At 49.0% G+C, this 25,795-nt stretch overlaps 1 protein-coding gene across 1 annotated transcript in view; it reads right to left on the minus strand.

Moving 5' to 3' along the window:
- SPTLC1 (serine palmitoyltransferase long chain base subunit 1) overlaps positions 1-24,987 on the minus strand; it is a 53,123-nt gene extending 28,136 nt beyond the window's left edge. Inside the window, exons 1-6 of the mRNA XM_047101177.1 lie at positions 24,905-24,987; positions 22,227-22,334; positions 20,438-20,532; positions 9,398-9,491; positions 8,760-8,832; positions 418-550 (exon numbers count right to left, since the gene is read on the minus strand). Of these exons, the coding sequence (XP_046957133.1) occupies positions 418-550; positions 8,760-8,832; positions 9,398-9,491; positions 20,438-20,532; positions 22,227-22,334; positions 24,905-24,961 (560 nt within the window). The 5' untranslated portion in view covers positions 24,962-24,987. The remainder of the gene's footprint in view (positions 1-417; positions 551-8,759; positions 8,833-9,397; positions 9,492-20,437; positions 20,533-22,226; positions 22,335-24,904) is intronic.
- Positions 24,988-25,795: the final 808 nt, after the last annotated feature.

Genomic DNA, 25,795 nt, shown 5'->3' on the forward strand with positions numbered 1-25,795 from the left:
ACAAGGCTACAGCATGAATGCCTGAAGAAAAGTGTACAAAATGAGCCTGAAAAGGTAATCTTGAATGCAGTAGTAGTTTGAGCAACCAGGGGGGTGGTGATCACGGACCCTTCAAGAACACTACCATCCTGTCACCGAACCGCAGAGAGAAGAGAGATCGCTGGCCTCACTCGTGGTAAGCTTGGCCTTGTGGACGTCAATAAATAAAATCAATAATTGAAAACACTTTAGGCATCCTTACAGTGAGAGTCTCGTCAATTCCATACAATCACTTCGCTGAAGTTACTATATATTTCTTTACCAAATAAAAAGTCAGGATTATCTAAGGCAGATGACCTCTAACAAAGGCATCCTCCGGGAGGATCACCGTCATTCCCAAAGGAAGTCTGCCCAGAAACGTGGGTAAAAGTTACTCACACAAACACAATGTCCCCTCTCTTGGAGTACGCAGGAATAGCGCTGGCGATGGTGGCAAATCCGTACGAGTAGATAATGGCTTCTTCCGTCTGCATAAACTTTGCCAGGCGGTCTTCCAGGTCCAAGTGCACATCTACAGCAAGACGTTAAATGGTTAAGACACCTTCTAATTCCTCTTCTTTACGCAGAGGGTAGAGAAAGTAAGTTCAGTTTATTAAGTCTCGTTAACGATACCGTCACCTTACGGGCAAAATGAAACTGCTTCTGAGTTATAAATGATGGGAGATCCGTTTAGATAACTCTGGGCCGAAACGATTTCTGAAATCTGAATGGGATCAGCTATGCCTCTGTCCCCGAAGCGTGCTGGGGGGCAGCTCCAACGCTGGGTTTCGCTTCTGCGTCAGCCAGCGCGGGGATTCGAGGCCCAGTGGCCACCTGCTCTGACTTCTCTCAGCCAACCGCACCGAGGCTTCACCAATGCGCGACACGTGAATCTATGAAAGCCTTTTTTGCATGTTAGCAGAAGGTACACGCCGGACATCAGGACAAGCGTTAGCCAGCTTCAAAAAGGAAACATCAAAGAACCCACATACTCCAATCAAGGCAGTGCTCCCTCGTCTACTAGCTTATTGGGACTTCCCTGTGCACCTGCTATCACTCCACAGCACTGACTTTTCTGTTTGGATTTCTTTTTTTTTTTTTTTTTAATTTTTTTTTTTTTAACATTTATTTATTTTTGAGACAGAGAGAGACAGAGCATGAACGGGGGAAGGGTCAGAGAGGGAGACACAGAATCTGAAACAGGCTCCAAGCTCCGAGCAGTCAGCACAGAGCCCGACGCGGGGCTCGAACTCACGGACCGCGAGATCATGACCTGAGCCGAAGTCAGCCGCTCAACCGACTGAGCCACCCAGGTGCCCCTGGATTTCTATTTAGGAGGACCGGGGACTTCAAACGTATGGCACAAAGAGAAATGCGGTGTTTTATAGGAGCCGCTAAAGAAGAATGTTGGTTAAGGCGGGAACACAATGCACTCGCTACACTGGTACCTCTCTCCTCCCTGCCCTGTTTCTTAAAGCCGCTCACCTTCCCTGGCCCTGCCACGAGGCTGAAGGCCCCGGCATGGAGGGCCCAGCAGGGTCTAGAAGCAACAGTGCACTGACCAGCTTTGCCCTGGGGCCCCAAAATGAGGCATTAGCTGGGAGAGAAGAGGACTTTTCAAACTTCCTTTAGCTCTTTTAACTACAGCAGGACCCAGGTCTGGAGAAGGCATCAGTCCTGCCGCGTGCCCCGTGCAAGCACTCAGGAGTGCTACAGGAAGCATGCGGCCAGGCCCGCCAGCCCCGGAGCTTCAGGGGAGAAAGGGAAATCGGAGGTAGTAAAGGCAGACTGAGAGGCCACGAAGGGGAACACTGGCACATGACTCAGGGGACCTGGAAGTCCGGGCAGTGGCGGGGGATCCAGACGGGTCCCGGCGAGGGTGCTGCAGAGGGCGGATGGCCTGACAGAGCTATCCCAGACCATGTCAAGGCCGCATGCAGGGAGCATCACTCCAGGGGCCTGCCCTCCACCGACCACGGGTCTCCCAGAGAGCAGGGAGTAGGAGGGGTGCCTCACGGAGACAGGTGAGAAGCGGGGAGACACGAAGCCTGAGCGACTGAGATCCGCCAGACAGGATTTACCCTAGCTGGTCCAAGCCTGACCGGACTGAATGCTCCCACCGTAAGGGATAAGACACACAGTCAATGGTCAGGGTAAGGCTTCCACCACCTTCCAGACAGGAATAAGTGAGCTAAGTTAGTGTAGCTATAAGAAATACAGAATCAACTTCTTGGCACGTCTGAATAAAGTGTCTCAAATCTGTTAAACCCACTCACTGGTTGATTAGGGACACACTAACCTTATTGTGATGCTTTTTAATTAGTCAAAGAAAATTAAGAATGAAAGAAGTTTCACCTTCACAAGGGGTTATATTTTTAAAAGACGGGGGTGTCCAATAACCTTCTCATTCGTTTATCAAACATGCAGTGACTGGGGCGCCTGGGTGGCTCAGTCGGTTAAGCATCCGACTTCCGCTCAGGTCACAATCTCACAGTCCGTGAGTCTGAGCCCCGTGTCGGGCTCTGGGCTGACAGCTCAGAGCCTGGAGCCTGCTTCCGATTCTGTGTCTCCCTCTCTCTCTGACCCTCCCCTGTTCATGCTCTGTCTCTCTCTGTCCCCCCCTGTTCATGCTCTGTCTCTCTCTGTCTCAAAAATAAATAAACGTTAAAAAAAAAAATGCAGTGACTATCACATAAAGACAGGTGGTCTGACGAGCACAGGATCGGGGAGAAATACAGGGTTTCTGGCACCTGACAAAGCGACACCTCCAGGAGAGGCAGGGTGCGGCTGGCACAGGGGAGCTCCACGCCCGGGGCAGAAGGTTCGCGCCCTCAGCCCCCTCTATACTCACCAGTACCACACACGCGCCGTGATTTCAGACTGAAGACCAAGAACGCTGGGCTGGGGACGAGGGATGGGGTGGGAGCCAGCTACTGAGTGAGGGGATGGCGGGACACAGGTGCCCCCCCACCAAACCCCAATTTGACGGCCGGAGATGCAGAGTGAGGAATTCGAGAATGGAGCGGTACCCAGAGAAGAAAATAAACTGAAGCCCCCGGATGCACGTGCTTCTTAGACGATGCTACCGAACTGTGAACACGAACGGTCTCTCCCGCTCCGCTCAAGTGATGACAAAAAAACGAAACCCACTTCTTCCTATTTGCAGGTAAAACGTACCCCCACAGGGCCTATCACAAAAAGCACACGAAGGGCCGTCTGATTTCCATTACCAAAAGGTTACCGCCATTCGATAGAGCAGACATTCCATGACATGAACATTCAGCCAGTCAGCGTGGAATCTTACAGTAACATTAAGAAGACCACCTCTCATTTGATCGAAATGGTATCGACAGGGTGCTGAGCTCTTCAAGCACAAGGTCTGTGACGTCCACACCAGGGTCCGAGGACACGACCCTGACCCTGGCACCGCCCGCGACAAGACGCTGCCAGTGGGATCTCTCAATCGGACAAGAGAGAGGCAGGCGGCCAAACGCTCGAGAACAGGCCCCCCCCGAACAGGCCCCCCCCACGCGGAGGGCGGGCGCCTCCCTCATCCCTAGAGCTGTGGCTCCTGCCCTGCAGGCAAGTCCCCGCCACCCCCACTTCTGATCAGAACAGGGCGGGTCCCCGCAGGAGGCCTCCTCCGAATCCCAAGTCTGCCCCGCATCGTCCCCATTTAGCAGATGGATAAGCCGAGCCACAGTGAACTGCTCTCACCCACCAGGTCCATTTCAAAGGGAAAAAACATGCTATGGACACAAACGTTTTTGCCAACTACAAAAAGGACCGTAAATCATTCTGTAGACTCCACTTTAAATGGCTCATTTTTTTTCACTGATTAGCGACGAGAAAGTGAAACAATCTTGGCTTATTTTCAGGGCTCTAAGAGTTAGTTACCCAGCTGATGAAAACTGTATGGTAGAAATATTCTCATCGCTGTGTATCTCATGACCGTTTTTATGTCACTGCCGTAACGTGGTTAAGAAAATTCTCCACAAGAAGTCAATGACTTACTGATTCTCGTCTTTCCCAAAAGTTTGAAAAAGACCGGCCTTTTTCTCCGGGTACCTAAAGACACTGGGTTTTTGCCGCCGGCAGCCTTGCAAAGCAGGTTTTGTGACAGGTGGGTACGGACAGCTGCCCTTGATGTGTGACAGCTACGCCGTGAGACACAGGGAGGGGAGGCAGCAAACAGGAAAAGGGCCGTGCTCTCCCGCTCCCGACGTCTGTCCTCCGTGCGGACGATCCAGTCCACCCGCTGGTGCCACCGGTTTGCACGGAGCACGAGGAAGTGCGCATCCTCTGCTTCGCTGCTAGGAACCAGCGCGGTGGGGACGACCACGGAGGCGGGTGCCCAAAGAGCCCGTGGGCCCTTCCCGCGCCCGCTGCCCTTTCTAGCACCTGCCCCGGAACCAGAAACCTAGAGATGGGACGCAGGGCCGGGACAGGATGCCTGGCACCCAGGGTGGGGCCTGGCCACAGCAGTCCTCCCAGGGGGCTCCAGCTCTGGCCTCCCACCTCCCCAGGTGTGGACCCAGGGCAGGCCTGACACTGCCCCGTGCCTCTCCAGCCCTCCTCTGTCAAACAGGTCACAGTCGGACCCGCCTCAAAGGATCGTTACCAGAACCACGAGTCACGGCCCATGAACACTCAGGAGAAGGCCTGGCATGGAAAAACCGATAAGCCGTTTAAGCGCTTGTACAGTTAAACCACTATTTGTAGAATAAAAAGAGGTTTCCTTTTAAAAAGAAAAGAGCAGTTACACTATCTTCTACTTGAGTTGTCCAAACCCCGGATGTTTAAGAACTATCACGTTACAGGCACTTTTCTGTTTTCCAATTATACAGGATCCCCTGTTTTATTCTAGTAAGAGCTATAACGGCTTTCTGGGTTGTTTTCCAAAGGAAAGACTATAAAACAGTCAACTTTAGAACAGTTTAAAAACAACTACATTTTTTCTTAAGGCTTCTATACTTTTGTGCTTCACACTGTTTTTTTTTTTTTTTAAATCCCTCGAGACTTGGACTTCTCTTAAAAGTACAAATAATATCAGTTATGCACTCATTACAACATAAATACAGTGCTGAACGTTTTCCACAATGTTTTCACATGCAGTATCTTCTGTGATTCTTACCAAAATGTTCTAAGCTGTGCAAACAAGGATTGTTCCCCTCCTACACTGCAAAAACAATCAATCCCAGACCCGCTGGTAAAAAGAAGTGGCAGATGTAGGAATTTTATGACCAAATCTTCTTCCTGATAAAACATGCAGTCAGGGTTCAGCTGACGGCTTTGAAACAAAGCAAGAAAATATTCTGAAAAATAAACGAACGATTTACTTGTTTACGATTGGCTCTAGAACACAATTATCCCTCGCCATGAAACCCTGCCACTAATTGTGTTTTGATTTAGTTGAAGAGCAAAGAGCCAAGCAGGCATTGTATATGCAAAGCAGATTCTGGGAAACCAGCGATAAACCTCAGGCCAATGAGATCTGAGCCTATTCAAAGAAAACAAACAGAGAAGTTGGATAAGAGAAAGCATCAGAGTGCAGGGGACCTCATCAGCCCTAGAGGAAGGGATGTACACTCTACAACCTGACAAATCCACTGGCTCTGTTCTCAAACACATTCAAACAATAAAGGGGAAGGTGGGGAGACTTCTCGTCACTGGTCCTTAGGATGATAAGAACTTGCTGAGTAGCACTTGCCAGAGGCAGGACAACATCCAGCCTAAAAGACTAGATGATGTTTGATTTGTATGTTTGATTTTTTCTGCTGTTGATTTTTTTTCTGTATTAATCATCTAATATGTTACTATGAAATAATAATTAAAAAAATATTATAACATTAAAAAGAAAATTATAATTTATAATATAAAGGAGATTTACAAGTGATTTACGTTTATTTTTGAAAAGTTGAGAAAAGAGCCAACAAAGAAGTATTTTCATCTTTAAAAACAGACGTCTGAATGTGTTATTTCCAGGGGGGAAAAAAGATGAAATTAAAAATAACTTTCTGGGGGCCCAGGGAAAGAGGCCTTTGGCCGCAGGGGTGCACAAGCAACTTCAAAGGAGAGGAAAGGGGTCCTCAGTTTGCTTTGTTGGTCAGAGCAAAGGGCAAATATACCATAAATATTCAGAATAACTTAATTGTGGAGGTTTATTCTAGAGATTTAAAATTTAGCCTTCACTCACCTTAAGTACCTTCTCTGATCTTACCCAACACTGAAATTTCAAGGTAATTTAATATAACTGTAATATAAGCAACTCCTTCCAGAATAAGGAAAAATATAAAAAACATACTGGCAGGGACATCTGGGTGGCTCATTCGGGTAAGTGTCCAACTCCTGATCTCGGCTTAGGTCACGATCCCAGGGCCATGGGATCAAGCCCCGTGTCGGGCTCCATGCTGAGCATGTGGCTGGGGATGGATTCTCAATCTCTCTCTCTCCCCCACTCTCCCACTCATGCTCTCTCTCTAAAATAAAATTTAAAAAAATAATAATTACATACAAACTATCCTGTCGGAAAACCAGAACGTGAAAACGTGGACAACAGCCGCACGAGAAAGAACAGAGGTGACAGGCGCAGACGCCTGTGAAGGAGGAACGGTATCAGCTTACCAGAAGGACAGCGCGCTAGGACCCGGGTCCTGTTACAAGGCCATCACACCGCCAGCCCTGCCAGCCCGCCTCCAGCCTCCACACTGACGCCGCCGTCCGTCCCAACCTTCCGCTAGTTACCACCCGGGAGACCCGGCCGAGGACACACAGTACAGAGGGGGTGACACACAGATGTGCTCATTACTCTGCCCCCAGGGACCCACTCAGACCTCTGAAAATCCAAATCCAGTTTAAAGTTCCAACAAAATCACTCCAACAGCAAGGCACGGAGCACGTGTGGGGTATGCCACCATTTGTTTGGGGAAATGTGTGTACGGAAGGGGTTTGCGTTTGCCGAAACAGGTCTCTGGAAGAATGAACAAGCAGCTGACTACTGACAGCAGCTGTCTTCTCTGGGGTAGAGACAATGGCGGGGAGAAGCCTTTGACTCTCTATATAAACCTTCCGAAGTTTATAGCACCGGCTGAATTATTCCATCAAGAATATTAACTTACAAACCATCCACTACAGACCTCACGTTTGGGAGCACGTGACAACCTATTAGGTGATCCAAACAGAAAGCTGACTGGGCTATTCTACCAGCTCTGGAAAAACTGGTTTTGAAAAGCTGAAACATTTTTTTTCCATGACTTGATTTGGCATTAAATCTGCTACCTATCCTCTGAAATGAACTCCGAGGCAGGGGCCAAGGCCACACGTGCAATAAAATCCACAAGAAAGAGAAGCTTGTAAGAAAATTATTTTTTTTTTTTTTACTACAGCAAGCAAATCATAGAAAATACTGTTGATCAGATAACAGCAAACAACCCCATAAAAAATGCCTTTTCTAGTTTTCTAATACTATATCTCTAGGAAATAATTCCCTACCAATAAAAACCAAGCAAACCAACCGTGTTTGCACTAGACTGGGGCAAAGAGGGAGGCTGATCTGTGCTCTTGAAGTCTCTGATCTTCCCATAAGGACTCGCAGTCAGGATACTTGGTTTCTGGCCATAAGGCTGAAATTAATGAGCTGTGTGACTGTCAGGAAGTCAGGCGGCCTCTCTGAACTTTCTACGTTGCTTCTAAATGGCCGCAATGCCGGAATACAAGATTTTTCAGATCTTTTCCACCTTAAGATGCTTGGACACCAGCTCTGTTGTCTGTTTCCAATAAAAATCATTTAACTTCTAAGCTAGCTAAGGAATAAAGAAAAGGTGTTCCCTTAAATAAAAACACCTAACTGTTTAAGTGAAAAAAACCGCACGAAGGCCTAGAAATGGAAGTACAAATAGAAGACGGAAGAGATTTCCTGGCTGTCTTCCCCACACGCTGACACTGCTAAGCCAGGAAATTATTTCCAGTAACATCTTCATTTGAACAATTATGTAACGAGGAGGCTGCCCGGCTGGAGGCGTGTCCCAGCCCCTCCACGGCGAGGCCTCACCTAGGTTCTGTGCCACACTGGAGTGTGGCAGTGACACGCGACGCTCCCACCTGCCTCGAAGGGACCGCTGCACGCACCCCTCCCCCACACCCGTGGCGCGACTTCAGCCAGGCGGACGAGCTCGGTGCTCCCTGGCACTGGAGGAAGGCGATGAGGAAGAACCAGGTTCCTGCACGACTATGAAGACCGGAGCCACCTGCCGTCACACACAGAGACACAAACTGGGTCTCTCGGGGCACAAGCAGCAGCAGCAGCAGCAGCAGCAGCGTGGGCCTCGCCCTCCGGGAGACGGTGCACCTAAGGCACTTTTCTCGGTGAGCGACACTCAGTCTCAGACCAGGGCCCCTCCCGCCACGATGCCAAACAGGGACAGCACTCACCCACCCAATGTCACAACGAATCCAGGATATCTTTCCCAAGGAGCTTTGAAATCAGATCGAGTCAATTCTTAAAAGCAGTAGTTTGGAGGTGCCTGGGTGGCTCAGTTGGTTAAGCATCCAACTTCTGCTCGGGTCATGATCTCGCGGTTCATGAGTTCGAGCCCCGCGTCAGGCTGTCAGCACAAAGCCTGCTTCAGATCTTCTGTCTCCTTCTCTCTCTGCCCCTCCCCTGCTCACATGCACTCTCTCTCAAAAATAAACATTAAAAAAAAAAAAAAAGCAGTAGTTTGGAAGAGAGGGCAGAAACATACCGAATGTGCCGTAAAACCCTCTAGGCCCGCAGGTCCCCACGCCGTACTTCCTCAAGGACACCAAAGCCGCTGCCTTCGTGGATGTAAGAAAAATCAGGTTTTAATAACTCATCTTTCAGAGTTCAAAACTGACATATCCTATTCTTCAACCCACATGGCAACCCCCCCCCCCCCCCACTTTGCTTCCTTTCTTAGAACCGTGGCCATTCTAACAACAGGATATAAAGAGCAGACACATGTAAAGATTTAGGGACAGAACTTAAAACGTGGAAAAGTTGTGTTTTAACCTATCCAAACTTGGTTAACTCAATGCCTTTATACTTTGTGGCGTTTCCAGGCAAAAGTCTGTCCTCCAAACAGCTTCCTGGCCCGTACTCCCAACGGGAGATGGACTGGGTTCCCAGACGTGCCTCCCACGACTACCTGGGCCGCCTCCCGCGGCTCTCTGTGTGTCACCTCCACGGAGCCACCCGTATCGCCCGTTATCGCCCACCCTCTGTCGAGACCAGGTTCCGGCTCTGCCGGGCGACAGTGACGGCACCAGCAGCAGAGAGCGCCCTTCCTGACGCCCTCCGTTTGTCTATTTCAGGCCCAGTTTCGCAGGGAATCCTGCTGCCTCCAGCGCGGGGGCCGCTTACCTTGACCCGAGGGTCATCCAGTAATCCAAGAAAATTAAACGAGGCGAAGTTTACACATTTTTTTCCATTCACCACAATGTTGTGGCTCGGAGGGCTGGGGAAAGAGAGGAGAGAGGTACCTGTGAACAGATGTTCACGTTACAGGGACGCGGCACCACCCACCCTGGTGGCTCACGAGACACACAAGTGTTGTCACTCTGCCCGACCTGCATCCTCGTCTTCCAGCTCTTTTTGTTAGTTCTAACATGTACAGTTAGCAAATGGTACGTTAAAAATCGGCTATTAGCTCTATTCATATTAGGCTACTTTGTTCTACTTAAGTAAAAAAAAAAGTGAGTGATAATTCCAACACAGATTAGTGGTAAATCTTTTTGATTTTAAAACTCAGGAAGAAACAAGTAAATGAAGTACCTCAGAAAAAACTCTGGAATAAGACAAATAGGAAGGGAATCTAAAAACATCACCGTCAAAAGCAAGAACAGGCAGAACGAGCTCTGGCCTTGTAGTTAAGTGGCTCAAAAATACACATTAACTCTGGAAAGCCACCGAGAAAAGTACGCAGGGGTTCTGAAGTTAGTGCTGGATTACTGCTCGAGAGGCGGGGTGTGGGGCAGACAGGGTGGCCAGCAGCCCGGGAGCGCGGACCGGAGTTGGGCCGCGACAGGATACAGCTACTGAGGCCACCTGCCACGCCCCCTGCTGACAACACTCCTCAAGGCCACGCTTCAAAAACAAAGGGCCAAACCGGGGGTCACGAGCTAGTGAGGCCAACGTGGTCTCGACCAGGCTGTTGGGGCCGAAGGAAGCCGCAAGCCGAGCGGGACGGAGGCCGTCAGAGCACAGGCCCAGGGCAAGGACTGCGGCGCGAGCCTGCCTCAGTTGTACACGTGCACTGCTGTGCACACGCGCTGCTCTGGAAGACGCGCTGCTGTCAGAAAAGACTGGAAACACGGCTCTCGGGACGTGCGATCAGAACTGGTTTCTTATGCGAGAAACAGAACATGTGGGAACGCAGGGAAGGAAGAGAACGGGCACTCGAAGTAAATTCACAGAAGTAGGTGAACCTGTACAAGAGGCAGGAGGACGCGGGGAAGGGCTGCGGTCAGCCAGACAGACGCCCTCTGCCTCTTGGCTCCTGGCGGCTCCAGGAGCTCGGGGACGCTCCTCGGCCGCTGGGGGTCTCGGCTTCTTCATCTCTAAAGTATGGAAGGAACCCACCTCTCAGGGCCGTTGCTAGATAAGGGCCTGGCCCGTCACAGGTGCTCTCTAAATATTTCCCTCCCTCTTCCCTTTGGCCTCAGGGGCTTCTCCTTCAAGCCACCTACTCTGCTTCTGAATCCAGCGTTCAGTCTCCTGCTTCTCGCCCTTGAGCTTCCCGACGGTCCCGGTGTGAAGGTGGGGGCGCTCACACACACATGGAAAACCAAAACACGTGCGTGGACAAGTCTGTACTAAGGCTGCTGCTGGAAAAGTCACGGCCACTGTACGAAAACTAACACGCAGAGAAATCAAACCGTCAAAAGGAAGTACGCCCAAAGCCCCTAACCACAGCCGGCAAGCTGCCAAGAGGCACCGCGGCGTAGGGACACAAGGATCTTGTTTCTGTCCGGCACTGGGAGCGGGGAGGGAAACCAGTTTCCAGCAAGAAATGGAAGCTCACGCCTGTGCTCCACGCAGGCTAGCAGGAACGTCACACTGGGCACGTAACAAGGAACGCGGGAGTACGAGAGCCTTCAGGGTCTCTCCCAGGAGCAAATAAAGCCAATCTAAAAAGACATCTCCGTAATCAAGGCCTCAGAGGACTAGCTGGAGGAAAAATAAAACCCTTTCCAATCCAAACTCACAACCTCACTATTAGTGAGAGTCAGTAATTTCAAGTGAATTTAGAAACAGGATGATGCTTTACCAGAAGGAAACTAGTATTCCAGAACCCCATTAACAATGGGTTGAGGGGGCGCCTGGGTGGCTCAGTCGGTTAAGCACCCTGACCCTTGATTTCGGCTCAGGTCGTGATCTCGCGGTTTGTGGGCTCCGTGCTGATCGCGAGGAGCCTGCCTGGGGTTCCCCCCCTCCCTCTGCTCCTCCCCTGCTCACTCACTGTCTCTCAAAAGAAATAAACGTTAAAGAAACCAAACAAACAAAAACCACGGGTCGGGTACCAGTGCCAGAACAGGCACCCAGAGCGAGGAAAGACTAGAACTCCAGAGAACTGTGCACACAAATACCCATGAGTGACGGCAGCTGCCCCACAAACCACCAAATTACACACCTCTCTTCCCTATGGAGAAAAATCAACTTGGATAAACATGTACCCAGATTAATTCTAGACATATTAAAACCATAAAAGATGTTTTGGAAGACATAACAGATGAAAATGTAGAAGGATGTCCTTGTGACCTTGGAGTAGAAACCATTGCTGGTAAGTCCCCAAACACAGTGAGACCAAAATGGATGAACCTGAGTCAAAATGAAGAATTCTGGTTCGACGCAGACACCACACAGTCAACAGCCGGTGATAAAGAGATTTACTGTACTTCAGTGAATCTAAGATGCCAATGGTAGGTTTTTACCTACCGCCAAGAAAGAAAACCAGTGCCAACTAAAAGGTAATGTTCTGTCATGTTAGAATTTTGTAGTTTACGTTTAATGAACACTTCTACTAGGTACGCTTCGACACAGATTTGTCCCAGTACGTCTGTACTTGTGAAAAGGAAAACATAAGCAGGGTAAGTCCATCAACACAATCCTAACCTCTTCGCCCAAGTCTCCACTGTTCGTTCTCTCCTGAGTCGTGGATTTCACGGGTGTTCAGACAACACGCTCCCCCCGCCACCAGGAGGACCCCGTGTTGTCTACGATGCTCCCCCACCATCTCTGAGGTTACCTGGCAGGTTAGTGTCCCCCACGCTCCAAATTCTGACGCCGGGACTTCCCTACTGGACTCAACTCATCTTTCCCCTGACCGAATGACAATTCTAAAAGCGAGCCGGGATCACCCACAGGCAGAGGTCTGACAAAGGGACGTTCAAAGCCTTCGTCAGTGCAGCCTCTCGTCTCCGGCTTGGAGGGGTCGGGCCCCTTCCCCCGCCATCTGCTGATTTACCTGCCAGCAGCGTTTGTAACAACCGAAGAGCTAGCAGTGGGCACAGCTGTGAGCAAGTGCTCGATACACAGGTGGGGACACCCCCCCCTGGGGACACCCCCCCCCCCCCCCGTCACTGCTAACGACGGTTCTCAGCTGCAGGATTCATCCCCACTTCAGAGGCTGTGAAACAGGAAAAGCAAAAAGAACGTGTGTCTTGAAGTCAACGTAATAGAATACTACCTCAACAAGTGACCACAGATTAAAGTCTACATGGTACATGGGATTCGTGCTAATCAAAAAACAGGCGAAGAATGCGGTAAAAGAAGAGGTGAGACATATGAAGGGGCACTCACACAAGGGGAAGACCCCGGCAGCTAGTCAGTGGATGAAATGATACTCAAAGCTCCGATAGTCAGAAAAATACAAAATAAACAATGTTAGCCAACAGGGCTATGGGGAAACTGGACCCCATAGACTAACTCGGGGGAGTGGCTGGGTGCACCACCATGTAGAGAAGTCCCCCAGGGAAATGAGACAGGCATGCGTCAGCCCCCCACTCCTGGTTCCAGAGAGAGTCCCCACACAGGGATAATCGCCAGATTTTTTGTGGCAGTGGTGAGTGGGGAGTGGGGAGAGCTGAGATGCCCATCGTGACGGAAACAGCGAATACACAACCGAATGGCACGCAGCAGTCAGAGGAACTGAACAAGAAGTACATCGGGAGTCCCCGTGGCGTCTGTCTGCTCTGCTCTGAGGTTTCCCTGTTGTCACTTAACACCAGCTAACATCCTTTTTACTTGATTGTTGGGCTGTCTGTCCCAAAAGAACCAAGATTTTGATTTAGCGTATGTGCTCAGCACATTCCTAGAACATAGCAGGCACTCAAATGCATGTTCAAAAAGCAAGTGTGAATAAAAAATCAGAGTGAAGTCTGCAGCACAAAATTAAAAACATACATTCACAAACCGTTAAGATGGGGCTCCAAAGGCACTGTGAAATTAACAAAGGCAAACCCCAAGTGGACCCCGGAAGCCAGGAGGTGAGGCTGGGAGGGGAGCGGCACCACTCAATGTCAATCACGAGAAGGACCGTTGACTATGGACCCTGACAGAATAAACCACCAATTACAGGCCCCAACAGGAGAGATGGACATAGCATCTCCCCTAAAAAACTGACCCTCCCTGGACTTTCGCTTTCCTCCAGTGGACTTTCATTAAAACAACCCCTCTCGACTTCCTCCTCCTCCGAGAAATAACATTCTTCTCCCTTCTTTGCTGCACTTGCCTGTGGTTTAGCCATAGCTTGTTGGTCCGAAATTGTAATCTTCTTTTATTCCCAAACAAACCCGTTTTTACTGGTAAAATAACTATTTTTTTTTATTTTTTTTATTTATTTTTTTTATTTTTTTTTTTCAACGTTTATTTATTTTTGGGACAGAGAGAGACAGAGCATGAAGGGGGGAGGGGCAGAGAGAGAGGGAGACACAGAATCAGAAACAGGCTCCAGGCTCTGAGCCATCAGCCCAGAGCCCGACGCGGGGCTCGAACTCATGGACCGTGAGATCGTGACCTGGCTGAAGTCGGACGCTTAACCGACTGCGCCACCCAGGCGCCCCGTAAAATAACTATTTTTAAGATCAACGATACATGCATAATAATAAAATGCATCATTTTAATAACATACAATGCGTAACATCAAGTGACGAGTGACGGCTCAATGGAAGTATTACAGTGGGGAGGAGAAGGGACGGAAGGAAACCAGAGAGGAGGTGCACGGAGCTGCCCTGCGTGGGCGCTGACCGGAGAGGAGAGGGTTAGCACCTGTGTCTACAAGAGGCCCCTCGTGGAGAAAAATAACACAGGGCCTCAAATGAACCAGAAGACAAGCTCCTGGCACATCTGGCTGAGAAAGGCACACAAACAAGGGAAACGTGACCCCACAGATGCGCCCCTGTACTCATCCGCATGCAAAGGACTGTGTGTGCTTTACATCTGCACGCTCAACATAATCCTATCAACTGCTTCCTGCCGATACATTGGAAAACATTAAGAAACGGACAATTACTAAATGACCGTAGCCAAAACTTCCTTTAAAAACTTTAAACAGCTTTAAAAACTCACTGAAGGGGCACCTGGGTGGCTCAGTCAGTTGAGCGTCCGACTTCGGCTCAGGTCATGATCTCACAGTCTGTGAGTTCGAGCCCCGCGTCGGGCTCTGTGCTGCCAGCTCGGAGCCTGGAGCCTGCTTTGGATTCTGCGTCTCCCTCTACTCTCTGCCCCTCCCCTGCTCATGCTCTGTCTCTCTCTGTCTCAAAAATAAATAAAAACATTAAAAAAACAACAACAACAACAAAAAACTCACTGAAGACGTTAAATCCAGGATTAAAAACCTAGGATCAACAGAACACACACCACAACAAATACACACTTGTTAGAAGGCGGAGGAGGGTCAGTAAAGTACCTTCCAGACTGAGAAGGCCTTTAAGATCGAAAAATGATGACACTGCTGACAGAGTTTCCTCAGGGCAATTTACTGATGGGGGTTGAGGCTGGTGGACAGTCCAGGCGGCATGCAGCCACTCTCTGCCCCCGCCCCCCCCCAAGCCAGACGACCCTAATCCCCAGCTTTATGGAGCTAGGCCACAGTGGTGAGGTCACAGGGTAGTTCTCTAAACCAGAGCCTTCCGTACGCCAGTGATCCCCACCCGCTACCTAAAGCGCGCCTTCTTCAAGGAAGATCAGAGCAGCCTTCCCCACTGTGGTCAGGGCACACGTGAAGTCCCCGGGCTCGGAACACGCAGCCCCGAGGGAGGGCACGCTGCACGGGCTGAAGATGGTGCCAGTGTTGTGAGCACTGCCACGGCACTGTGGCTAAGGAAGCGGTAAGACTAGTTACATCTGATACCAGAACCGGACCAGGCACGGGAAGGGAAAACAAGAGAAGAAACTCATTTTTCCACACACGTGTTAAAAATCCCAAACATCAGCGAAACAAATCCAGCAACGTACACAAACTAACCAAACGGCCCTGCTTAAACAGAGTTTATTCCAGGAACGGGAGGATTTCATATTAATACGAAGACCTAGCAGTGACTTCCGGTAAACAAACCAGAAGGAAGGGAAAAACCCCTTTCAACCTGTGCCCTCTTCGATGGCACATAAAACGCCTCCAAGGTCTGTGTATCTGATGCTCCGAAGACCAGGACCCAAGGACAGAGGACGTGTTGTGTGTGAGAGGTCAAAGCAGAGAGAAAGCTGCGTGTGGGTCGGCAGTGAGGAGCCAGGCCCCAACTCCTGGAAAATGCTCCCACGCTGGGGACAAGGCTGCCTGTGCACGTGGGTCAGGCGGGCGGGCTACAGGGCAGCCTGAAAACCTTCTTAGGAGAAGCACAGATCCTCTTCTTAGGAGAAGCACAGATCATTCACACAGATCCCCTTCCTGCTCTGTAGAAAGATAGGAGACTTACTCTCTGATAAGGCATGACTATAAACTCAAAGTCCGAAGGACAACTGGAGGGAGGGGGCCCTGCTGAAACCAGAAATCAGATATAAGTCTACAGAATGAAAAATGGGACACTGAGCCCTCCTCTTTGAAAACAAAGGAGTAAATCTTGGTAATCCCGGACCAGAAGAAGGAAGATTTTAAGATCTAACACAAAAGCACAAGAAACAAACGGACAAAAGAGACAGACTGGACTTCATTAAAATTAAAAACATTTGTGCTTCAAAGCACAGGATCAGGGAAGTGACAAACAGAATGGGGGAAATATCTGCCTGCCATATATTTGATAAAGGAATGGCATCCAAAAAATATAAAGAACTCTTACAATTCAATGATAAAAGACAGCCACCCCCCCCCCCCCCGCGCAAAATGGGCAAAATGGCTTAAGCGGGTAATTCTCCAGAGAAGATATATAAGTGGCCAAGTAGCACATGAAAAGACGCTCATCTTCATCAGTCATCAGGGAAACGCAGTGGGGTCCTACCTCCCACCTCCCGCCCCCCGGGGGGGGTGTGATGAAAGACGGTAAGCATAGGCCAAGAGGTGGAGAATCACAACTCTCACGTCCTGCTGGTGGGAATGGAAAACGATTCAGCCGCTTTGTAAAACGGACTGGTGGTTCCTCAGAGTAAGCTCCCGTATAACCCAACAAACCCCATTCTCAGGTACACACTCAGGAGAAATAAACACCCGTGCCCGCACACGCAGCCATTCATAGGAGTTCACATACAGATATACTTTTTCTTCTTTTGAGTGGAAACAATCCCAACGCCCAACGGCTGACAAATATACAACCAAAGTGTGACATGTGTAGAGTGAAATTATTTTATTATTCCGCCATAAAACTGAATGAAGCACCGACACAAGCTATGACACAGGACGAACCTGGAAAAGATGCCGCTAAGTGACGGAAAGCAACACCAAGGGCCGCAAACTGCGGGACTCCTTTGGTACGAAATGTCCAGAAGAGTCAAATGCGAGGAAAGTAGATTAGGGGGCGTCAGGGGCTGGGGGAAGGGGAGAGAACAAGAGTGGCTGTAGGACTTCTTTCTGGGGTGATAAAAACATTCTGAAATAAGATGATGGCCATGGTTGCACAGCTCTGCGAACATACTAAAACCCACTTAACTGTGGTGAATTAAAAGGGTGGCTTTTCTGGTCCGCGGATGATACGCCAATAAGGCTGGTTTTTAAAGAAAAAAATCTCTCCAGGTTAAGTAACTTCACTTTCTCTTGCGTCAACTTGGCACTGAATGAAAAGCCCTCCTGCGTGAATTGAAAAGTAACCAAGATCATCAACCACAGCAAAACGGCCTTCAAGATTCTCTGTGGTTTTTACGACTGCTTACACACCGCTCGCGACGACGGTGAAAATGTTGCACACGGCGACACGAATATGGGTGCTGTGGGTCACCAGACGCTGAGGTGTCTGACGGACCAGTGAGAACCGGTAACACGGCACACCAGGGCCAAAGAGAATACGAAGCCATTTTAGGATGCGTGAGGTCTCCAAAAACGAGTTCCACAGAGCTTCCTCGGGAGGCTCTGCGCACGTCCTGACTGCAGGTGGGGGGCCAGGGAAGGCGGCTCGGGCAGCGGCCGGGCAGCTATGGGCAGAGGGTACGTGTGAGCGTTCGGAATGCAGACGGCAGGACGAGTCACACCGACGTGGGGAAGCGAGCAAGCGGGCCAACGAATGAGGAAAAGAGCGTGCGAGCAAACGTAACCCCGATGCCGAAAACCAAGGATGCCAAGCTCCACCAATGAATGATACTGACGCGGCCACAAAACTGGGCGCACCAAGTAATCCAGGGACACGCGGTGCGGCCACAAACCTGCCAGGAGGAGGGCGGAAAGGCCCGCGGGTGCTCGTGGCAGGTGCCCAGGAGGCCGCACCACAGCCGGGGCCACACAGGCCGCCGCCCTTCCCGGGGCCGCGGCCGCCTTTCTCGGCCACACAAAGGTGGCAGAGGGGCGACTGCGGCCTGGGGAGGGCGGGTGCGTGTTCTCGGAGGGCCGGCCTTTACCTCCTGCAATTCACGGACAAAATGAAAACCGGAAAAGAACGAATATAATCAAGAAATAACAGCATAAGCAAGTTCCTTAGAAAAATACAGGAAAATCGCAGGAAAAAAAAAGAGAGGCTAAAGAAACGCCGTGATCGCTTCTAGACAGTCGGGATCTGGACGATCCGTGAGGACGGACGGCACGGCGGATGGCAGTTTTTCTCACACAAACTTACGCATGTGCATAACTTAAAGACCCTATCAGTATCATCTGGCACGGTAACTGCTTGGGGCAGAAAAGTCATCTGTCATCTCAACAGACACAGGAAAACTTGGGATAACACTTAATATTCTGATTTAAAAAAACTAACGAAAAAGTTCCCTTAGCAGATGGAGAAGAGAAAGGAAGACCGTAACTTGATCCAGATGATCTCTGAGAAGCCACCGAGACACTGAGGCCCCTGTCACCACTCCCATCTGACACTGCACTGGGAGGTGTGCAGTAACACAGGAACAGAAAGAAAAAGATGCTCCTCCCGACAGAAATGAATACGCTCTGGTACCTAGAGACGAATCTATTAAAAGATACACAACATCCACGTCCTGGTTATTAAGCAGGCGTTACCATGGGTGGAAACCAATGAAGGATACACGCGGGATGTCCCTGGATTATTTCTCACAACCGCATGTAAATCTCTTATTTCAAAATAAAAAGTAGAAAAAAAAAAGATAAGCAGTCTTTATGAAGAAAGCTATGTAACTTTACTGCAGGACATAAGAGACCTAAGTATACGAGTGACACCCCGGGCACGTGGTGACAAGTTTCGGTATCAGCAAGATTCCAATTAATCCAAATCGGTGCACTGCCTGGCCGCAAACCCAAGCTCCGTTTTTGGTCAAATGTGATCAGTCACACCGACACTCACACCGAAGGAGACAGTTGTGAGCAGTCCAAGCAATTCTGAAGAACAAGGAGGTGCAGGACTCACTCTAGTCAAGGCCTGTTCTTTTTTAAAATGTGTATTTTGAGAGAAAGAGAGAGAGAGTGCATGCAGAAACATGAGCAGGGGAGGAGCAGAGAGGAAGAGACAGAATCCCAAGCAGGCCCCACGCTGTCAGTGCAGAGCCTGATGCGGGGTTCGACCCCGCTAACCAGGAGATCAGGACCTGAGCTGAGATCAAGAGTCAGACGCTCAACCAACCGAGCCTCCCAGGCGTCCCAGAGCCTATTCTTAAGCTGTGCTATTTATATGAAGTTCTGGCATAAGGAGAGACAAATATACCAAAAGAATAGAAATAAAGCCAGAATCAGACCTGTTAGAAGGACATGTACACAAAAGAAGGGAAATCTCTACTCAGCAGTAGAAAGTGGACAATTCAACTTAGGAATGCTGGGATAGCTAGCTGACCACCATACAGAAACAGGCAAATTCAGCCTCCGCGTGGGGGAAGGACTTCACCACAGCATTAACGATGAGTAAGTGTGAGGTGAGAACACGTAAAAATTCTGTAGGACCAAAGAAACCATGACATGAATACAAGACTCCCTAAGATCAGACCAGAAGTGGAAGGATACACACTCAGGAGACACCCTGCATCACAGTTTTATAGACAAACTACTGAATCATCTCCTGGCATCAGGCAGACGTGTTAAAACTATAAAGATAAGCAAAGGAGAGACATCCACCAACTTCAAGGCAATGGTTATCCTGTGTGGGAGATACAGAAAGTGGTAGATGGGAAGGGGTTTCTTTAGCAGTAACTGAAATGTTTTCTTTCTTTTTTAAGGTAGATTTGAAGACAGCAAAATGTTCATGCCTATTGATTCTGGGCGGTGGGTATGCTTGCATCAGGTATTTTCCGTAAACTTAAAACACTTCTTAGCTGAAGAAAGCAGATACGGCAAGAAAGATATGCAACAGGGGAAGCCGAGTCAAAGCTGGAAAAGACCCTGGAAGCAGGGAGGGAGGCGGCACAAGGAGGCTCAAGGGTCCAGAGCTGGGACTGGGAGTCAGTGTCGCCCGCAGCTGACGAGTCAACGGCAGTGAGCGCACGCCGCTAACACCCGCTCACGAAGGTACCCACGCAGATCTAGACTCAAAAACAACCACGGTGAGGAAAGAAGGAGCGCTGCTTTTCATTTTAAGCGTGTCTCGCTATTGGACGTATTATTGTGAGCATGTATTGTTCCCAAAAAAGCATTTTTTTTTTTTTTAACAGAAGAAAGGACGAACTGCAATGCCCAAATCGGAGACTATAAACAACGGCCACACTGTCCTTAGAACAGAGTTATATACTGGGATCTAAAGCAGAGCGTTTCCGATCTCCGGAAATTTCTGAATGTTTTATTTCTGTTAAAAAAGAAATACTACACAAACCAGTGTGTGCTTTGGTGAGTATACCCACGGGAGACCAAGTGCAAGTCCGTGGAGGAGTGAACCAATTTACCCTGAAACGACGTTGTAGTTGAGAGCAGGATGGTCTCCGGAGACGGGAGGGACAAGAGGTTCCGGCTGCCACTCTTCAATCAGCTCCTCCTTTTCCTATGGGAGGAAAGGAGTTAAAATACAGCAGGGTCTAGTCACGGGACGGCGACCGTTCTGTCCCCAGATTCCTGCTACAAATCAACCAATAAATTCCTCATCTGCTTCTGCCGACGACCGCGCGGCAGAGAGCGGCAGCCCCGAGGCCACCTGCGGCCGTGGAGACGGGTGTTAGAAGCGGCCAGCGATCCCCTCGTGTGCGAGAGATTGCAGGTCTACAGAGCCCAGACCCGGGCACTGCGTCTGTGATGCCAGAAGGGAAGCTTTACAAGCACCACTGCCATGGTCACAGTTTGTGTTCTTCCCTGGCCTTCAGGGGAAGATGGCCATGGTTACCGGATCTTGCTGAGTCTGGCTTTCAGAGGACTGCCCTAAAATCATGGTTGGTCATTCTTTAAAAAAATGTCTATGTGCATGGATTGCCATGTGTAGAAATGAAAACTCAAGAGACTACGAATGATCCACCCCTTAAAAAGCCGAGCTAGAAACCAGCTGCACGGCCACCCGATCACTCCCGAGGAGTTCTGAAACGCCAAGGACCTCTGCCCTGGATGGCCCAGTCTTCCTGCAATGCTGTCCAGAGCGTTCCCTGGCATGCTAATCCCACAGGTAGTCAGGACAAGAGGGGGGGAGGGCGGGCATCTCCGGCCAAGGTTAGCATACGTCTCCAAACACAGGTTCAAAGATCCATTGGCCTAGAAAAGGTTATGCAAAATCACGCAATGAGATCTCTCCTACTCTGCTTTAGTCAGGCCTCCAAAACGTTTTTGCCCTCAGAACAAAACGTTCCGATGGCCTGGGGACCATCTGCTGCACGTCCCCGGGGGGACACGGCCTGACACCCCCCCCACAATTAATATTAACGACCAGGACGACCGCAGCCACGGAGTGCAACCGGGGAAGCGGTGGCCACGCCGCTGCGTTCATTCTGTTCCCCAGCACTTGTTCCTGGGACGGCTCGGTCTCCGTGCTGTACTCAGTGCTGCCGGGTGAGCCCAAGCTGTTGAGCTTTTTATAAGCATTCGGGCACGGTGCTACAGGGGCTGGGCGGGGAAACAACCTGAGCGACAGAGACCACACCACAGTCACAACCGCTCTTCCCTCTTGCACTGGGGCACAGTTCCTGAGTGCTCCTACCGAGTGACCAGGATGCACTTCCTGTTCACAAGCGCCCTCATCCCTCCGGCTCACGGAACTCCTCGTGGCCTCTAGACGCTTCTGTTTCCTAAGGTTCACCCAGGTAGGCCTTGAGCTGGGCCCCGTACCAGAGAAGGCATCAAAACTGAGTTTGGGGTAGGGAGGTGGGAAGATTCTTTTCAACCCCAAATTTCCTTTAGGAAGAACACAGGGAAAACTTTCATTCAGGTTTCAGAAACTATGGTGGTTTTCCTGAGCAACTCATGTAATCCTGCACATCGACAATCGAAATCCAGAAGCTTCCCTTCTACCATCTATTCCTAAGACTGCTGCTGGCCTCTAGCCACGTGCAGAGGTCTCTGATGTGGTATTCCTCTCGGTGTCGACTTTATTCCTGGCTTCCCTGTATTTTGGTACCCTGAGGTTTCATTGTCTTTGATTTGTTTACATAACAGAAAACATTTTAACATACCTAGTTCAGTCGCCACAAGTACTTTTTGGAAAGATGTAGCCACTATAATCATACAGTGAATAATAAAAGAAATTTAATTTCTTACCTTGACTGTAAGATCAGATCGTTCTTGTAACTTGTAAGTTTTAGAGAAGAGAAGTCTGATTATCCAGAGAATTAGAATTCCTTCCAAAATAAGATGGTAAGCAGGAGCCTAAGAGTGAGTCAAAAACCAAAAAAGAAATGAAGTGAACCCTTCCAAAATCTGCACATAAAATGTAATGCACCTGTATGTATTGCCTCCCATGACCTTTAACCTATTATTTCTTAAGATTTATTTTCAAACTCCTTTCATTTCCACTCATTCCTTTCCCCATTTCTTTTTTTTTTTAAATCTTTTATTTTATTTTTTAAGACCGAGAGAGAGTGTGAGTGGGGGAGGGGCAGAGAGAGAAGGAAACACAGAATCTGAAGCAGGCTCCAGGCTCTGAGCTGTCAGCACAGAGCCTGATGTGGGGCTAAAACCCACAAACCGTGAGATCATGACCTGAGCCGAAGTCAGACGCTCAACTGACTGAGCCACCCAGGCACCCCATCCCCACTTCTAACAGTTGGTAATTTCTCCTTCACGTGATAAATCTTTAATAGTGCAGCTTTAAAACCTCTGTAGGAAAGGAATTTAATTTTTAAAATAAAAGCTTATGCAGAATCCCAACAGGTCAAACAATATCAACTATCAGATCCATCAGACGAGGTGCCTTCCTATTGGTGGGAAAGGACAGTAATGAACACTTCATAGCTTCACCCGTCTGCTACCACCCTCGTCTACCCCAGATCAGTCAAAAGAGTTACGTGGAAATCAGTTTCCACAATTCTTAGAGTTTTGCACATCTCACTCTATTCTCTCTATCTGATAAGCCTCTAATAAGCCTCCTTAAATCCTTCTGGGAACATGGCTGGGGAAAAAAACAAACAAAAAAAAGACTGTATAAATGACTAAAGGAACGTCAGGTCTTTTTTCTGCAGTAGTTCCCCACAAGTATGCAGTGTGTTTCATGTCAACAGGCATATAGACACCTTACTGAAATTATCCATGCCACGTCTTCAAGTGCACATTTCCAAGACGTACAGCTGACTTTTATGTTTTGCACAACTGGACACGGTAAGTACATGTGGAAGACTCCAGATAGCAACTAAACCTCAGTCAGTTACAGAGTGATCTACTCCAACAGGCCGTCATTGGGAAAACCACTTAAAAGAGACAGTCAGAAATGTAAATACAAACTATTTTGAAACATCAGACAGAAAGAAAGTGAAGATGATTTACCATAGTTTAAAAAAATTCAGAATATGGCAACAGGAAAACTGCAAATTCAGAGATGAACTCCTAAGTCAATGTGCAAATATCTTTCTGACTACGTACAAAGGTTACATACACTATTACTTCTTTGTTTTCCTTTTCTCAATAATTATATTCCAGTAGGCAAACATCTGCCTAAATCGCGAAGCATCCCACTCCAGAAAGAAACCATCCTAAGAAAAACTGAGATACCAATTGTCTAGTGAATTAATCAAAATCACAAATGCAGCTTCTTTTCCTGGAAATGTTACATCCAAGAGGACACCCGAGTCTTGGTCAGTTATGCACCCTTCAAAAAAGAAGCAACAACATACAACAGAAAATTATTCATTTTTTTAAAAAATTCAATCTCAGTGGCTCTTCTCTTAGTTACTGTAATTAGCTTAGTATCAGTCATCACTTACACCACACCTGTTCTGTCACTGTTTTTCAGGAAGCCCTGGTAAGTTCTTTAGCGGAAGACACCATGGTCTCCCCTGGCAGTAGGCAGCTATGTTAAGTTTTTAACAAATCATCAAAAGAAAATTGGTATTTGCTTTAAACAAATACGAGCTCTATAAGCACAGGAATTTTTGCATGTTTGTTCACTGCGCTATCCCCAGTGTCTAGATGTGTGCTGTCCCAATACCTTGGCCTCTAGTCACCACGTAACTATGTAAATATACATCTAAATTAAATGAAATGAAATACTTAGTTCCTCACTTGCACTAGACACATTCCAAATGCCTAACTGCCACCTGTGGTTAGTGGCTGCGACACTGAATAGCTCAGATACATGCAGAAAGTTCTACCGGACGAGGTATTGAAGCTCAGTAAACACATGTCAAGTGAATGAACATTCTCTAAGACTTAAGTTCTGCTATTATAGCTATCACCTGACACACGTGAAACAGACAGCCTTTCAAAGCACTCGTAATTGTTCCGCCTTCAAAAATCTCTAAAAAGTGTTCTATCTTTACAAGACAGAAAATGAGACGCATGTGGAAGAATGACAAACTATTTCATATTCCTAATTCCTAAATCATTCGGCTTTCCTAAACCCTCGCCCCGACAAAAACGAACTCCTTTCTACCGCAATTCGTTCCCCTATTACCTGATCCACAGTCCCGAGGACTTGAAACCCCTAGGACCTTCCCAGGCTGAGATCTCCCACTCCATTTTCATCACCCTGTTTCACCATCAGTCCCAACTCTGGTTTCTGAGGACCAGCCTCGCTCCAGCGCCCCCTCCCACCTGTTCCTTTCCCGTGCCCGGACGGAGACCCTTGGTTCCCGCTCCCGCCCGTGCCTCCGCCGCGAGGGACGACGAAGGTCCGGGCGTGACCCAGCCAACCCTGCCCGGGACTCAGACCACAAACCCACAGGAGCCGTCCCACCCCTCCAGGGCCGGGTGTGGTCCTGGGCCGCTCGGGCCGCCAAGCTCACCTCGTAGAGCGCCTGGACCATCTCCACCAGTACCCACTGCTCCGCGGCGGTCGCCATAGTCAGCCGCTGGGGCCTGCTTCCGGAAGGCGGGTCTCAGGCACGTCAAACAGAGCGCGGCGCAGCTCAGTGACGTTTCGCTCCTGGGGGCGGGGCTGGCGAGCGCTGGGCACGCCTCCTGGCGCTTGCGCACTGGAGGAAAGCGAGAGGTCGGGGCTTAAGGCGCTGGGTGGAGACCTTGGGGTCTCGCCTGGCGGCCTAGAGGGGTGGGAACAGCGGGATGGCTTTTGTGACAGGTGTTCCCCTGTGGCTGTGAGGTGGCACACCCCGTGCCGGGGCTCTCGGGAGGGAGGGACTAATAATAAATGGCCTTGCCCTGGGCAGGCAGTGTTACGCAATCACAGAAGTCCTCTTATAAATTACACAAGTAACCCAGGAATGCATTATTATGTATTTACAGAAATATAAATGCAAATGGCCACCTCTAACACAGCCCTTACCATGTGTCCTGCATAGACGAAACGCTTGGCGTGTATTAAGCCCTGCAGCAGTTTGGTGTGAAATCTAGAACCTTCGTAGGCACCTGCAAACATGGTGTGCGTATACTTACTTGGTTTGGATTTCTTAAATGTAACTGGGACCCTGGGGACAATATTGATCTACAGCTTGCTTTTGCTTTTTTTCCTCTTCTTTTTTTCTTGTAATGTTTTTTCCATGTGTCTATACATCTTATATTGTTAGTGAAGAAGACTATTTCTTGGAATAACGTGTTGTATATACATATTTCTTGTTCCATTTTATTTAAATATTTTCCTGTTGGTAAACGCTTAGGTTGTTTTCCACTTTTCCCTCTGTCACCAACAATGCTGCAGTCTACATCTTCCTGTTTCTGTG

Source organism: Lynx rufus, unplaced genomic scaffold (genome assembly GCF_022079265.1).
Source record: "Lynx rufus isolate CCGP_SWC_20201006 ecotype Redwood Valley unplaced genomic scaffold, mLynRuf1.p SCAF_10, whole genome shotgun sequence".
Taxonomy (NCBI): domain Eukaryota; kingdom Metazoa; phylum Chordata; class Mammalia; order Carnivora; family Felidae; genus Lynx; species Lynx rufus.